This window comes from Lacerta agilis, chromosome 11 (genome assembly GCF_009819535.1).
Source record: "Lacerta agilis isolate rLacAgi1 chromosome 11, rLacAgi1.pri, whole genome shotgun sequence".
In the NCBI taxonomy this organism is placed as follows: Eukaryota; Metazoa; Chordata; class Lepidosauria; order Squamata; family Lacertidae; genus Lacerta; species Lacerta agilis.
Window position 1 is genome coordinate 51,065,173 of NC_046322.1, and position 14,291 is coordinate 51,079,463.

Below are 14,291 nucleotides of genomic sequence, written 5' to 3' on the forward strand. Positions count from 1 at the left end.
GGCTACATCAGAGGCAGGGGCGTAGCAAGGTAAATTGGTACCTGGGGGCAAAAAATTTTTTGTCACACCCCCCCCCCCAGGCATGGGAAGGTCAGGTGGTACCCGGTGCGGAAAAATTCTTGTCAAACCCCCCCCATTGATCCCCCCCCCCCCGCAAAATGGTTTCACGTTATTTCATATTTTCTTACAAAGGAATAGTAACAAGTAATAATAATAAAAACTTTTATTTATATCCCGGCCGAAGTCGGGCTCAGGGTGGCTAACATCAGATACATAACATTGGTATAAAATCAAACAATAATTAAATTACCTCCTAAAAAATCTCAAAATCAAGTTAAACTCTAATTAGATGGCTTTCCACAGGGTTAGGGTTGGGAACAGTAAGTGTTCTCTGAACTGAAATTTCAGCCTTCATGACATAAAAGCCAAGTAAACAGCTATTTTGGTGGAGGAGGGTCCGGATATTAACCGATATGCATGAAATTTCATAAATAGCTATATAATCCCTAGTATAGTAAGATAAGACTTTTGGAGCAGGCATTTTAAAAAAAACATTTCAAAAAAACATTTTCAAATATTTATTTATTTTAAAAATTGTTCCTTGTTAATTTGTCACCCCCTCCATTATGGAACCCGGGGCGACCCGCCCCCCCTTGCTACGCCCCTGATCAGAGGCCAAGAAGTAAGTTGGTGGCTGATGTCCAAAAACTAATAAAAGCAACACTTGGTGAAACAAGTTGATTAAATTTATTATTAAATGATGTCATTACTTTCTAATATCATTTTATGATTACAAGATAACGTTGTATGCTTAGTAGGGTATGTTTTATGTGGAGAAACTTTTTTATAGCATTCCCTGACATTCTCACTAGATAAAATTCTTTGGTTTTCTGAGAGCAGTTTATGCACTTTTAAATCATAGATTTACCAAACTAAATGTTGAGCAGTCACAAAAATAATAGCAGATTTGAATTCCACACACCCAAAACCCAATTTTTAAGACCTGCCTCACTGAAGAAATTTGCAAAAATTAACTTTCTCTTTTTTATCAATCAATCAATTTTATTTCTACTTTAAGATCATAGAAAAAACAAAGGGAAATACACACATACTGTTTGATTTAAAATTGGTAACAATAAAAGACTTACTAACGCAATAAGGAGATGCAGTCATTATGTTTATTTATATTCTGTTTCTCCATTCCCAGGAGTCTAATAAACTCAGAGAAAATTCTCAGGCGTACAGTATGTGTGGAATGCATGTGTATTTTACTGTTACATGTAATAGCGTTCTGTTAGAATACCAAATTATAATAGGTTCAAGCAAGAATCACTATGTCACATGGGCTCCAAAAATTAACTTTCTCCGCCTAAAATAACACACCCAACTCTAGAAGCATTCCCCTGCTTAGACACCCCCTGGTCATAAATTAAAACAAGCAGCACTCCAGTTCAAGAGGTACCTGCTTTGGTGTCCTCAGAAAATGTCTGATTTTCAGTCACCTCAGAACTTGCACCCTGCTGGACAGCATCACTCTCATTTGGTATCGCCGTCTGTTCTAAAAGGTGTTGCTGTTTCCGCTGTTCCCGCTCTTTCAAAATAATCTGAAAAGGAAACAGTTCATTGCAATATAGCTCCCAGACAAAGTTCTTTATTTCTGAAATACTTTTTTTTGGGTGGGGGCACATATGTATGTACTTTACAGCCTTTAATGTTTACGTTTCCAGGGGAGGTGGGAGAAGGCTTGGTTTATAATTTTAAAAGTGTGTCAATTTTGAGTTATCATTCAGTTGGCTTATCTGCGGCAATTGCTAACTGCATCTCCACTTGCTGCTATTTAGGGACAGACCCCTTTCAAAAATTAAATTGATGCAGACGCTCTTAAAATATTCACATTTTTAAATTGTGTTCTAGTTCATGTAATCAATATGACGGTTCTACTGGCAAACTAAAAGGTTGATCACATGAGAGTGCCAGTGTAGAAAACATTTATATAATTTCCACCCTCCCTTCCCAAAAGGTGGGGGGGGGGATTGTGACACCGAGCAGGCTTACCTGGTCTGGTGCCACCCACCTGGGTCAGGGTGGCTATCGTCCCGTCCCCAGCCTGGGAGGACAATGGACGGCCAAATGGGGGTGGGGCGAAGGCCAGGGGAAAGAGGCCGACCCCTTCGGCCAAACCTCACTTTGTTTCTTCCTCTTCCAGGTTCACGCACCCACCCCTCCCAAATTAATAATATATTCTTGCAGCCTAATATTTTGCATTCCTGGTCAGCAGGTGCTGCTAGGGTCGTAAGATGGTTGCTGTATTCAGAACCGGGAAGGAATTCGCCTTCCCCATAGCATTTCGTCACAACTTTGGTACCCTTTAGTCTATCTTCAAGTTTGGGGGGGGGGAGTCATTTCATGCACCCCCACGCGGCGGCATTTGCAGGGCCCATTAAAGGGTTGAGTGTGGTGTAGTGGTTAAGAGCGGTAGACTCGTAATCTGGTGAACTGGGTTCGCGTCTCCGCTCCTCCACATGCAGCTGCTGGGTGACCTTGGGCTAGTCACACTTCTCTGAAGTCTCTCAGCCCCACTCACCTCACAGAGTGTTTGTTGTGGGGGAGGAAGGGAAAGGAGAATGTTAGCCGCTTTGAGACTCCTTAGGGTAGAACCTTTTAATGAGGGTGAAAGAGGAGAGCTCAAAATATGGTCTGAAGCTCAACATCAAAAAAACTAAGGTCATGGCCACTGGTCCCATCACCTCCTGGCAAATAGAAGGGGAAGAAATGGAGGCAGTGAGAGATTTTACTTTCTTGGGCTCCATGATCACTGCATATGGTGACAGCAGTCACGAAATTAAAAGACGCCTGCTTCTTGGGAGGAAAGCAATGACAAACCTAGACAGCATCTTAAAAAGCAGAGACATCATCCTGCTGACAAAGGTCTGTATAGTTAAAGCTATGGTTTTCCCAGTAGTAATGTATGGAAGTGAGAGCTGGACCATAAAGAAGACTGATCGCCAAAGAATCAATGCTTTTGAATTATGGTGCTGGAGGAGACTCTTGAGAGTCCCATGGACTGCAAAAAAATCAAACTTATCCATCCTTAAAGAAATCAGCCCTGAGTGCTCACTGGAAGGACAGATCCTGAAGTTGAGGCTCTAGTACTTTGGCCACCTCATGAGAAGAGAAGACTCCCTGGAAAAGACCCTGATGTTGGGAAAGATGGAGGGCACAAGGAGAAGGGGACGAAAGAGGATGAGATGGTTGGACAGTGTTCTCGAAGCGACTAGCATGAGTTTGGCCAAACTGCGGGAGGCAGTGAAGGATAGGCGTGCCTGGCGTGCTCTGGTCCATGGGGTCACGAAGAGTCGGACACGACTGAACGACAAGGGTAGTGATAAAGTGGGATATCAAATCCAAACTCTTCTTCTACTTCTTCTTGATTGTAGGAGTCCCTGGCCCTAGAGCATCAGCATGTAGGTCAAACTCCCAGCTGAGGTAAGGTGGGAGGGCAAGCTGTGTAAATTTGTGCTTTACAGTCCCCTCCCACTGCACCTCATTGCCCTGCACATCCTCAGTCCCGGACGGGCTGAGAGGGTTGCCTGCCAAGGCCTATGCCAAGTTTCCCACATTCTTTAGTTAAATAAAGTTGTGGCCAATTTGAACCCATACTTTGGTCTCTTATCTCATTCTGTAGGGGGTAGGCTCCATGGACAGGGTTCAGCGTGTGTGCTCGCAATCACTGCAAGCTACCCTTTCAAATCACCTTTGGGCTGTTCTACTCTTAGAACGAATGGATTAACCCCAAATTAGATCTGCTCACTTCCCTCCCACTTCTGGGATTAGATAAGATTACATAGTTTAATTAGTCCTTTCCCACAGCAACAATCTGAAAGAACTTCACAATAAAAAGGCAAAATTATAGCCAGGCACAAACAAAAGTAAGAAATACTGGTGTGACTAAATTCTAAAAGGCAACAGCTACACTAAACTTTGTTAAAGGATTATTGCTTGTACCTTTTTGAGTGACGTTGGCTTCTTCGCTTTAGGGACTTCTCTCTGTTTTCCCTTCTTAACCAAGGGTGCACTCGAGTCCAATGGGTTATGCGGGGTCTTCCCTTGGTTGAATTGCTGACTTTTTGTTACTGTCATGGGTTCCTTGGAATGCAATGGTACTGCGCCACCAACTAAAACAAAAGCAAACCTGCTATCAGGTGACAATGGCCAAGTCTGAAATCCATACTTAACTGGAAGCAAGCACAATCAGTATCAATTGGGACTCTTCTAAACAAGTATGTTTAGGATTGGAGCATAACTCGGTTTTAGCACTCAGCTCAGCACACAAGCTACACAGACACCCAGGTATACAAAGAATGCATTCTTGTCCTGATTCAGCACATTACAAAGTGTGCTTAGCTACGTCAGTGTGGCTTTCGATTTCAGCAGGTCTGTTTTGTGGACGCTGCATTTTTGTAAAAAACCTCATTACTTAAATCTACTATAATCTTTAAATAAAACAAAATAAAAAATTCTTTCCAGTAGCACCTTAGAGACCAACTGTTTTGTTTTGACTTTGGCAGACCAACACGGCTACCCACCTGTAACTTTAATTAAAACAAGCAGTTCTTATTTATGTATCTGAAAAATACAGTACAATACGGCAAATACTCTGGAAAGGCCAGTGGCAGATCATCTATTTGGCATGCAAAAGGTCCAAAATAGGGCAGCAAATGTCTGAAACTCTGGAGAACCGCTGCCAGCCAGTGTGAGCTAGCTAGATCAATGGTCTGCCTCAGTATAAAACAGCTTTCGGTGTTACTGAAAGTATTCAGTAGTTAAAGTCTGGTTTAGAATTCTTTCTGGACAAAAGCTACTAAATTCTCTTGGAATTTCTTTCACCAATGCATTGCTCTCCTTCCAGAATGTGCTTAAGCCCAATCCTTGACATCATTTATTGCAAGCAAAGCAGTTTTGTAGTTGCATTGCATGGACGTAATACTTAAGAGGAATCATTAAACATTAGCACTTGATCTCAGTGGAGACATGCGCTGCATTTATTCTTTCCCAAAGTGCACTTCAGATCTGTGAACAAAGCCTGACATGATTTATTGTGGACAACTTGCATGGTACATTAGAAGTGGTTACGAGCCTGGTACATTAGAAGTGGTTACGAGCCAGTGTGGTGCATGGTTAAGAATGGTAGACTCGTAATCTGGGGAACCGGGTTCGCGTCTCCACTCCTCCACATGCAGCTGCTGGGTGACCTTGGGCTAGTCACACTTCTTTGAAGTCTCTCAGCCCCACTCACCTCACAGAGTGTTTGTTGTGGGGGAGGAAGGGAAAGGAGAATGTTAGCCGCTTTGAGACTCCTTCGGGTAGTGAAAAGCGGGATATCAAATCCAAAACTCTTCCTCTTACACAAACTCTTTGCTGATTTAACAGCTGCTTTATCCTCCACATGGATGCATGCCATCTTTTGACAATTTCTATACTGGCAGCAATCAAATTCTGTGAATACTGGAAAATCCATAACACTTTAAGCACTATTTGCCCACCACTTTTGAAAAGCAACAGTAAAGAATTTCCACCAGCATAACTTTATATGCTATTATACAGACTGTGATTAGCAATGGGAGCTTCTGCAGTATTGTATTGTATTGTAGCAGGAATTTCTTAGATGCTGGATGAGCAAAACCTTCCCTCAAAAGATACGCTATTACTTTGAAATCTGGACTTGACTCCAGACTAAGGTTTTGAAAGCATAGCACATAAAATCTGACAGTGTTACCTATTTATAGCCAGTCATTTCGATAAGACACTCTTCCAGCTATTGAATTACAAAACAAAAATAAAAAATGTAGAAAACTGACCACCCTTAATCTTCATAAATAAAAACCACCACCTGAGAAAAAGTAGAAGAGAAATCGTTACACTTCCACTAATCTCTCCTAGACTTCAGCATGTTCAGCAAATTACAGCTCATCTTTTTTTATTTTACTTCACAAAGATGGCTTCTCTTTCATTCCTCCGGAACTTTCCCACACAATCTGTAGTGAATTCTTGCAACGTTTAGCTTACCTCAGGAGATGGCCATTGTAAAAAATAATAATAAAAGGTACTCTGAAAAAGCACCATATAACAAAAGCACTCTCAAGACTTCTACCTGAAACCACTGCAGGCTTTGATGCTTTTGATTTTTCTGAATATTGTTTCTGTTCCAAAGCAGCCAGCATCCCTCCCAAATCGAGCCGCACAGGATCCTGACTCTTCTTTCCACTGCTCTTGGGTGATTGCTGCAGGAGAAGAAAGGGAAACACGTTTCTTCCCCCTTGGCCTTGCATTTTATCTAGTAAGTAAAATTTGTGTGCACATAATTCATTCAGAAATATTACTTTTGTTTTGAAGCAAGCGAACGTAACGCGGAAAGAACTATTTTACCTGCATTCTCCTTTTTTCTGTTGGAGTACACGGAGTACACGGCACTTGCTTGTGAGCTTTTCTTGCCAATGACGTGTCTGAATTGGGAGACAGCAATTCATTTTGAGGAGGACCACCGTGAGACTGAAACCCAGATTCCCTTGTTCTTCCCTACAGAAATAAAAGACAAATGCTATGAACGAACAAAGAGATGTGCGCAAGCCACACTCAGATAAACATCTTAAGGGGAAGATTTCTGGAGTTTCTTTGCTTTGTTCTACAGCAGAAAACACGCTCTAGCAGTAAGGACTTCACATTTCAGATCTCAGTGTGCTCTAGCATAGCTGTAGCATCAAACACAAAAAAATGCAACATTAAAATGTGGAAACTTTTTTTTGCCACCCTCACTTCTGAAACGTTCCGCACCTCCTTGCGAGTGACACTATGCTTTTTTTTTTTTTTTTGCCACGCCATAATCTAAGATTTGATAGAGTTGCTGAGTTCTGAAATGGCTGAAGAGTAAGGATTGCCAATAAGGGAAAACAAATGGGGAAGGTTGAATAGAAGACCAAAGTAACTGAAGGTGCCTTACTTCTATTTGTTCCCTGGTAAGTGACGCTGAACACTGCTTTTGAGCGGGCCTGTATTTTTTATCAGTAGCAGCTGCTAGGTTTGGAAATTCTTCAACGTCCTGAGGAAATGGAAATAAAGTGTTAACTTAGGCAACATTACACCATGCTACATACACACAATTTAACTTAAAAGTGGCCTTCCCCACTTCAGCACCACGGCACTATTTGATGTGCTCTAGCATTTCTGTGCATCCTTCATATTCTAGATCAGTGATGGTGAACCTTTTTAGAGACAGAGTGCCCAAACTGCAACCCAAAACCCACTTATTTATCACCAAGTGCCAACATGGCAATTTAACCTGAATACTGAGATTTGGTTTATAAAAAACAACTCACACATAAAGACCTTTTGTCTTAAAAGAAAAACACAGTAACAGAGCTTTCTTCAGCGCTGGAGCATCAGTTTCACCCCCTAGCTATGGCCCTGCTGGGGCGACGGTGTGTGTGCCCACAGAAAGAGCTCTGAGTGCCCCCTCTGGCATGCATGCCATAGGTTCGCCACCACTGTTCTAGATCTTTATTTTTTTTAAAAGAAACCAAACATTTTATATTGATATGCTTCTCCCTTCTCATCGATAAAGGGGGGAGGGAGAAGTTGCTGGAAAACCACATACGACCCCTGAATTATTTGTGACGTGTAAAAAGAACCTGCCAACATTTGGGAGCTGGTGTAGTATAGTAGCTAATAGCACAGGAGTAGGCAACCTAAGACCCATGGGCCACAAGCGGCCCACGGGGGTCGTTTAACCGGCCCCAAGCCACCCGCTTGGCGAGTCCCCACAAGCTGTGCTAAACCAGTGCAGCGCGGTGTGGGGACTCGCTTCCGCGGTGCTGGAAATTCCGTCTGAGCATGCTCAGACGCCAAAAATTGTGTTTGCGCAGACGCCGGAAATCACGGCCGTGTGCGCGATCCGGCCCACAGAGGGATCTCCGCTGGAGTGAACCAGCCCAGGCAAGGTAAACCTTGCTGCCCCCTGTAATAGCCCAATCCTAACCGTGTCAACTCAGAAGTAAGTCCTTGTCATGCCAGTGGGGCTTAGTTCTGTTTAGTGGAGTTAGGATTGGAGCCGATATCCCCAGGCTCTAAGAATAAGGAACTCCCAAACTCTGATCCTGTCCTCTGCCATGCACTTACTAGGTGACCTTAGAGCACCTTCCCACTATCAGTAATATGAATATATGAATGCTATCTTACTGTACTGGGTTATGGTAAGGTGTGCAATATGATAATGTATGTGAAATGCTTTTAATGTTATAGAGCAGAATATATATGCTGAGTATTCTTAATTACAATAACAATATTGTTTTTTTATTAACAATGAGCATGGCCCAGCCACTGCTAAGCACTTTCAAGTCCCATTATGTCAACTGAACAATTAAAAATGTGTACTCCCTATCCCACTGGAAGTGAAAATGTGATAATCTCTGGCTGGGGCTTCTGATCAGTGCTAACACAAATCATTTCAGTCGTAGGATACTATACGAAATGCTTCTACAGCTTGCTAAACTAACTGACTTGGGCAAAAATGCCACAGAGGAAGATACGTACTATTTTTGAAAAAACAAAAACAAAACATAAAATCTGAATTCACACATTCTGATCATAGCTGTCAACTTTTCCCTTTTCTTGCGAGGAATCCTATTCGGAATAAGGGAATTTCCCTTTTAAAAGGGGAAAAGTTGACAGCTATGATTCTGATTGGGAAAAAAACAAATCCTTATGTAGACAAATTTATTTGTTTATTTAAAGTCTGTGATGGGGATTTTACTGATCCAAAGAAGCTAAAATATATTTAAGGTATATCATTCAAGACTATCAGACTTGTGAGTCCTTGTATCATGACAATCAGATTACAATTACGAATGCCTGTAATTTATACAAGGTTATCACTATGCACAGCACTGCAGACAGTAATCAGAAAGACGATGAAAGATCCCTGCCCTGTGAAGCAGCAGAGGAGACAGGAAAACAGCAACTTTCAACAGATCTACTAGTGTAGGGGTGGTGCTTTCCTGATGTTGTTGGACCCAACTCCCCCCAGGCCCACCCATCATGGCCAATGGTAGGTAATGGTTGGTGGGACATCAGAGAAGCCTTGGGGGTCACATCACTAATCCTCACGTGCAATCTAGGTTTTTTAAAAAAATGTGATCTGGAAGTGCGTTATGCCACATGGATTGTTAAACGCAGTACAGCCAAGGTGGACTTGTTTGACCTTATGATAATCTTTCAAAATGATTCACCGTCCCATTTGATAGATAAAAAGAGACACTGTGCCTGAGCACCAAGCATAGGTACTCCTTAATATCTGCAACTTCACGTTGATACACCGTTTGCTTAATGGCCCATACACAAAGCTTTGATGCAACCCGAAAACCAACTTCGGTACCTCAATTCTTGGAGGTTCTTGAACTTTCTCCACTTCGATGTTTAGTTTCTCTTTCTTTTTCTTCTTTTTCTTTTTCTTCTTCTTATCTGCCATTTCTTCAGATTCATGGTCATTAGCATTCTCTCTTGTTTCTGACTATTGCAAAATGAGTAAAACGATGCAAGATTTTGAAAAGTTACATTCAAGCTCGCATAGCAATGAAAGCTAAAGTTAAGACACTAAAGTTAAGACGGAATACAAACTCAATCTTTTCCCCATAAGCCTCTGTTCTCGAATTATAGGATATGAAAACACCCCCTAATATCTGTCCACAAAATCCTTGTTCTGCTCCCTAAGGTCTGTTTTGTTACTGTCTGTTTCAGACTGTTCAAATCTCCACTGAGCCATGAAGCTCACTGGGTGACCTTGGCCCAGTCACTGCCTCTTAGCCTAACCTACACCACAGGGTTGTTGTGGGGATTAAATGAAAAAGGGGAGATCCATGTGCACCATCTTGACCTCCTTGGAGGAAAAAATGGGATATTCAATCAATCAATCAATCAAAAGTATCTCCAGAGGGTCAGGGGACTTTCTGGAGAGGGGAGTAATAAACTTTAGTGCAGATAGCCAAAGGCTTTTCAAAATCTCATATCCATTCATACCACAAACTAATGTATAAAGTATAGTGAACACTGAAATTGTATATAAAAATAGGTCATACACATACATATTTACACGCCCTATTTACTGCACATGAAACTCAACTCAGTTAACATTGTTAAGAGTAATAGAAAAGCTGAAGAGAAATCAACTAAAAGAACAGAATACTGCCACGTGATTTGAGAAGCAGGAGATTATTAACAACAGGAGTCAGAGCAGGTTCAGTGAAGCGACAAGAATGGAATCCAGATTAAAAATTATCTAAACAGAAAGCAAATTAAGGCATCAAATAACATGTTCAAGAACATTCAAAAGGAAACGAAACACACAAAAATAAGGCAAGCTAGAAAGAGAGTCAAAAGAAGCTTGTTTTCCACCCCAACGTGGGAGAAACATTATAGTAAATGCAAGAGGAATGTGAAGTTTAAAACAGGAGCTAAAAAGGAAGAACAGTCGGAGCAAGAGATTTTAACTAAAAGGCTGGAAGACAACAGAGCAGTATCATGAACTGAGATACAAAGTAGAAGTCCATTGGAAATGATCAGGAAAGCAGCTAGGCACAGAGAAATGAGGAAAAAGAAACACAGGTATATATAAAAGAAACTTTAAACTGACTCAAGAGAAAGAGTGAAGTCCAATGGACATGAAGGGTGCTGCAGCGAATTAAGAGTTTAAAAGAGAAAGGGAGAATTGATGTTTCTTCTTTCTCTCCCATATATTACTTTTTCAAATACAGCCATACCATGGGTTACGGCCACTTCAGGTTGCATGTTTTCGGGTTGCGCACCGCGCCGAACCCGGAAGTACCGGAACGGGTTACTTCCGGGTCGGCGCTTCACACATAAGTGCCAAATCGCACTCCGTGTATGCACAGACGCAGCGCTGCGGGTTACAGACACTGCAGGTTGCGAACGCGCCTCCCGCACGGATCGCGTTCGCAACCCGAGCGTCCACTGTAAATCCACTAGGGAACTGAGTCTGAGACTCTGGTTAGCTGCTATTCCGAAAGACAGTAACAGAACAGTGGTTTGGAAAAACCATCATCCTACCTTATGATCTTTGGGAACATGATCTTCTCCTTTACTGCCAGAATTATTCCCGGTAGAAACTGTAGCTGGAGTTGAAACAAGTCTCTTGGGAGTTTGTGACAGCACGGTGGCCCAAGACACAGCAGGCCAAGGGGACACCTGAGGAACTGATGTTAGACAGAACAAACTATTCACCAAATGAGACTAAGATAAATCTTTAGTGGGGCTGTGCCAAATGTTCACGTGGATTTTTTCCATTGCAAAAGGTGAAATTTTGAGAGATATACAGTACAACAAACAGCAACGTTCTATATTGATCTTTCAAATGTAGCTATTTGAATGATAAAATACTGGCCTTTTTGCTTTGATGTATTATGTGCTGAAATCTATTTTTTTTAAAAAATTACTTAGGTCCAAGATTTGTATGAGACATGCTTCAAACAAATGTTTAAACAATGACTTCAGAACAGTCCAGACATTCTCTAACCTCCAAATGATTTTCTTCAGCTAGAATAATAGGGTTGTTGCCAACTAAGTCCTACTCAGAGTAGACCCACTGAAATTCATGGGTGTGACTAATACAGGTGCATTAATTTTAGTAGGCCTTGTTAGAACTTAGCTGGATACATGCCAATCCCTTTTCTCTACCCTTTCTAAGCACGCTTAGCTGAAGTGTAGACTTTAGACCTTAATAGAATGCTATATCAACAGTAAAGAAATACTTATTACTACAGATAGCCCTTACCTCCAGGATCAGATGAAGCACTTAACGGTCTTGCTGGGAAATGCTTTTTCGGAGTTGTTTCTCCCTACAGTGAATATTGCAGTCTTTAGTACAAAAGCAAGGCACCAACCTGCTCCGTCTCTCTATCCAATCCATGCAGCAGTCAAAAGATCAAGACTTGTATTAAACTTCCTGGAACTGAGCTCACATTTGAATTCTTTACCTTGGCTCCTAAACTTACAAGTATCAGTAAGATACATATACATTTTCTTCCAGTGGAGGTGTGGAAAACTTTGTTTTCTCTAAGTAATTTACCAAAGCTGAAACTCACTGTAAGGACGTTCAGTGGTTGCTCATGAGAAATCAGCCAAACGCAGAACTTCTAAAAACTAAGTTCTTTACTGTGCAGATATTTACAGTGGAGCAAAAGTACAAACGTCCATCTCATCCCTCCGCAGAGTCCGGGAATGAACCCTTCCGGTTCTTGGTCCAGCAAAAGAGGCGCGGGATCCTGAACCCCCGCCTCCCCTTCCACGTCTTTCCTGTCTGCGAACTCGGGGCGCGGGAAACTGTCCCTGTTCCCCGCTTCCCCCTTGGTGCTCAGGCTCTGCGATCTCTCCACAGCTCCTGCGCCGACTTTCTGCCTCTAACTCCCCCTCCCCACTGGAGGAATGGTCGCTTCCTCCTGAGAAGGGGGATGACGAACTGGTGAACAAAGGGGGTGGTTCCCTGTACTGCAAACGCTCCCGGGATGCTACCTGTCGTGGGGAGGGGGGGTTTCCTGACACTCATCTTTAAATTTGTGGCATATTTCACCTTCAGAAAAAAAAATTCAAATAAAATATGGGGTTGGGGAGAGAGAAAAGGAACTACCTTATTTGTTGTTATTATGTTTGTTATTATATTTCACCCAGTGAATAAAAATTGCCTTGAAGGAAAGACGTAGCCTGGCTTTATCCATATGTTGCTGAACTTTTGTTTTACAAAGGGCTGATTCACATGCCTGATCAATAGGTTCTGGGCTTGCCAAACAACATGTACTCAAAAAGGATGATTTTTTACATTTGCTAAGTGCCTCCTGGCAGAGGGAATATAAACCACATTGGATTCATGCACAAGATGTACTGATCTCACCATAAGGGAACTACAGAAATTACTGCAGGGAGAAATAGTACCATGAGTCACCACTTGCAGGAATTATTATAGAAACAGGTACAAAATCTAAAGATTAAAAAAGGAAGAAAATGAAGTACCTTTATACCCTAGGTCTATATTATTATTATTATTATTATTATTATTATTATTATTATTATTATTTATACCCCGCCCATCTGGCTGGGTTTCCCCAGCCACTCTGGGTGGCTTCCAACAGAATGTTAAAATACAACAATCTATTAAACATTAAAAGCTTCCCTAAACAGGGCTGCTTTCAGATGTCTTCTAAAAGTCTGGTAGTTGTTTTTCTCTTTAACATCTGGTGGGAGGGTGTTCCACAGGGCGGGTGCCACTACCGAGACGGCCCTCTGCCTGGTTCCCTGTAACTTGGCTTCTCTTGATTTAAAAGAGAGGTAGAGCTGGGTATCATCCGCATACTGATGAACACCCAGCCCAAACCCCCTGATGATCTCTCCCAGCAGCTGCATGTAGATGTTGAAAAGCATGGGGGAGAGGACAGAACCCTAAGGTACCCCACAAGTGAGAGCCCAGGGGTCTGAACATTCCCCCCCCCACCACTTTCTGAACACGGCCCAAGAGGAAGGAGCGGAACCACTGTATAACAGTGCCCCCTGCTCCCAACCGCTCTAGACCATAGCTGTCAACCTTTCCCTTTTTTTGCGGGAAATTCCCTTATTATAGCATTAGGAAATAGCAGGGAGGGTTGACAGCTATGTATATAGCAGTGGGGAACAGCAGGGAGGGTTGACAGCTATGCTCTAGACGGTCCAGAAGGATGTTATGGTCGATGGTGTCAAAAGCCGCTGAGAGATCCAGCAGAACTAGGAAACAGCTCTCATCACCTTTGTCCCTAGCCCACCGGAGATAATCAACCAGTGCAACCAAGGCAGTTTCAGTCCCATGATGAGGCCTGAATCCCGACTGGAAGGGATCCAAATGGTCCGCTTCTTCCAGGCATGCCTGGAGTTGTTCAGCAACCACTCGTTCAATCACCTTGCCCAAGAATGGAAGATTTGAGACTGGGTGATAGTTGGCCATATTGGCCGCATCTAAAGACGGTTTTTAAAGATGCGGTTTAATAACCGTCTGACCTTGCCTACCTCTCTCTGTAGCCCAAAATGATTTCCTGTTGAGTTCTATTGTTCCTTCCTTGGTTATAAAGTATTAGTCATCAAAACAGTAATATTCTTGATGACCTTTTGGAAGATTATCTGTTAATGCTACAGGGGAGAAATGATCTTCAGAATGATACAGGATTGCCTTTTTAAGAAAAGGAGAACAAGGACTTACAAAACTA

The 14,291-nt window shown here is 42.2% G+C and overlaps 1 protein-coding gene across 2 annotated transcripts in view; it reads right to left on the reverse strand.

Moving 5' to 3' along the window:
- The window catches only part of SECISBP2 (SECIS binding protein 2), a 38,995-nt gene that overhangs the window by 6,228 nt on the left and 18,476 nt on the right, over positions 1–14,291 (reverse strand). For both annotated transcript variants that reach the window (XM_033164159.1, XM_033164158.1), the window contains 8 exons: positions 11,840–11,903; positions 11,116–11,261; positions 9,428–9,562; positions 6,998–7,096; positions 6,427–6,576; positions 6,152–6,281; positions 4,006–4,175; positions 1,463–1,604 (listed from right to left, as the gene is read on the reverse strand). In XM_033164159.1, coding sequence (XP_033020050.1) covers positions 1,463–1,604; positions 4,006–4,175; positions 6,152–6,281; positions 6,427–6,576; positions 6,998–7,096; positions 9,428–9,562; positions 11,116–11,261; positions 11,840–11,903 — 1,036 coding nt within the window. The remainder of the gene's footprint in view (positions 1–1,462; positions 1,605–4,005; positions 4,176–6,151; positions 6,282–6,426; positions 6,577–6,997; positions 7,097–9,427; positions 9,563–11,115; positions 11,262–11,839; positions 11,904–14,291) is intronic.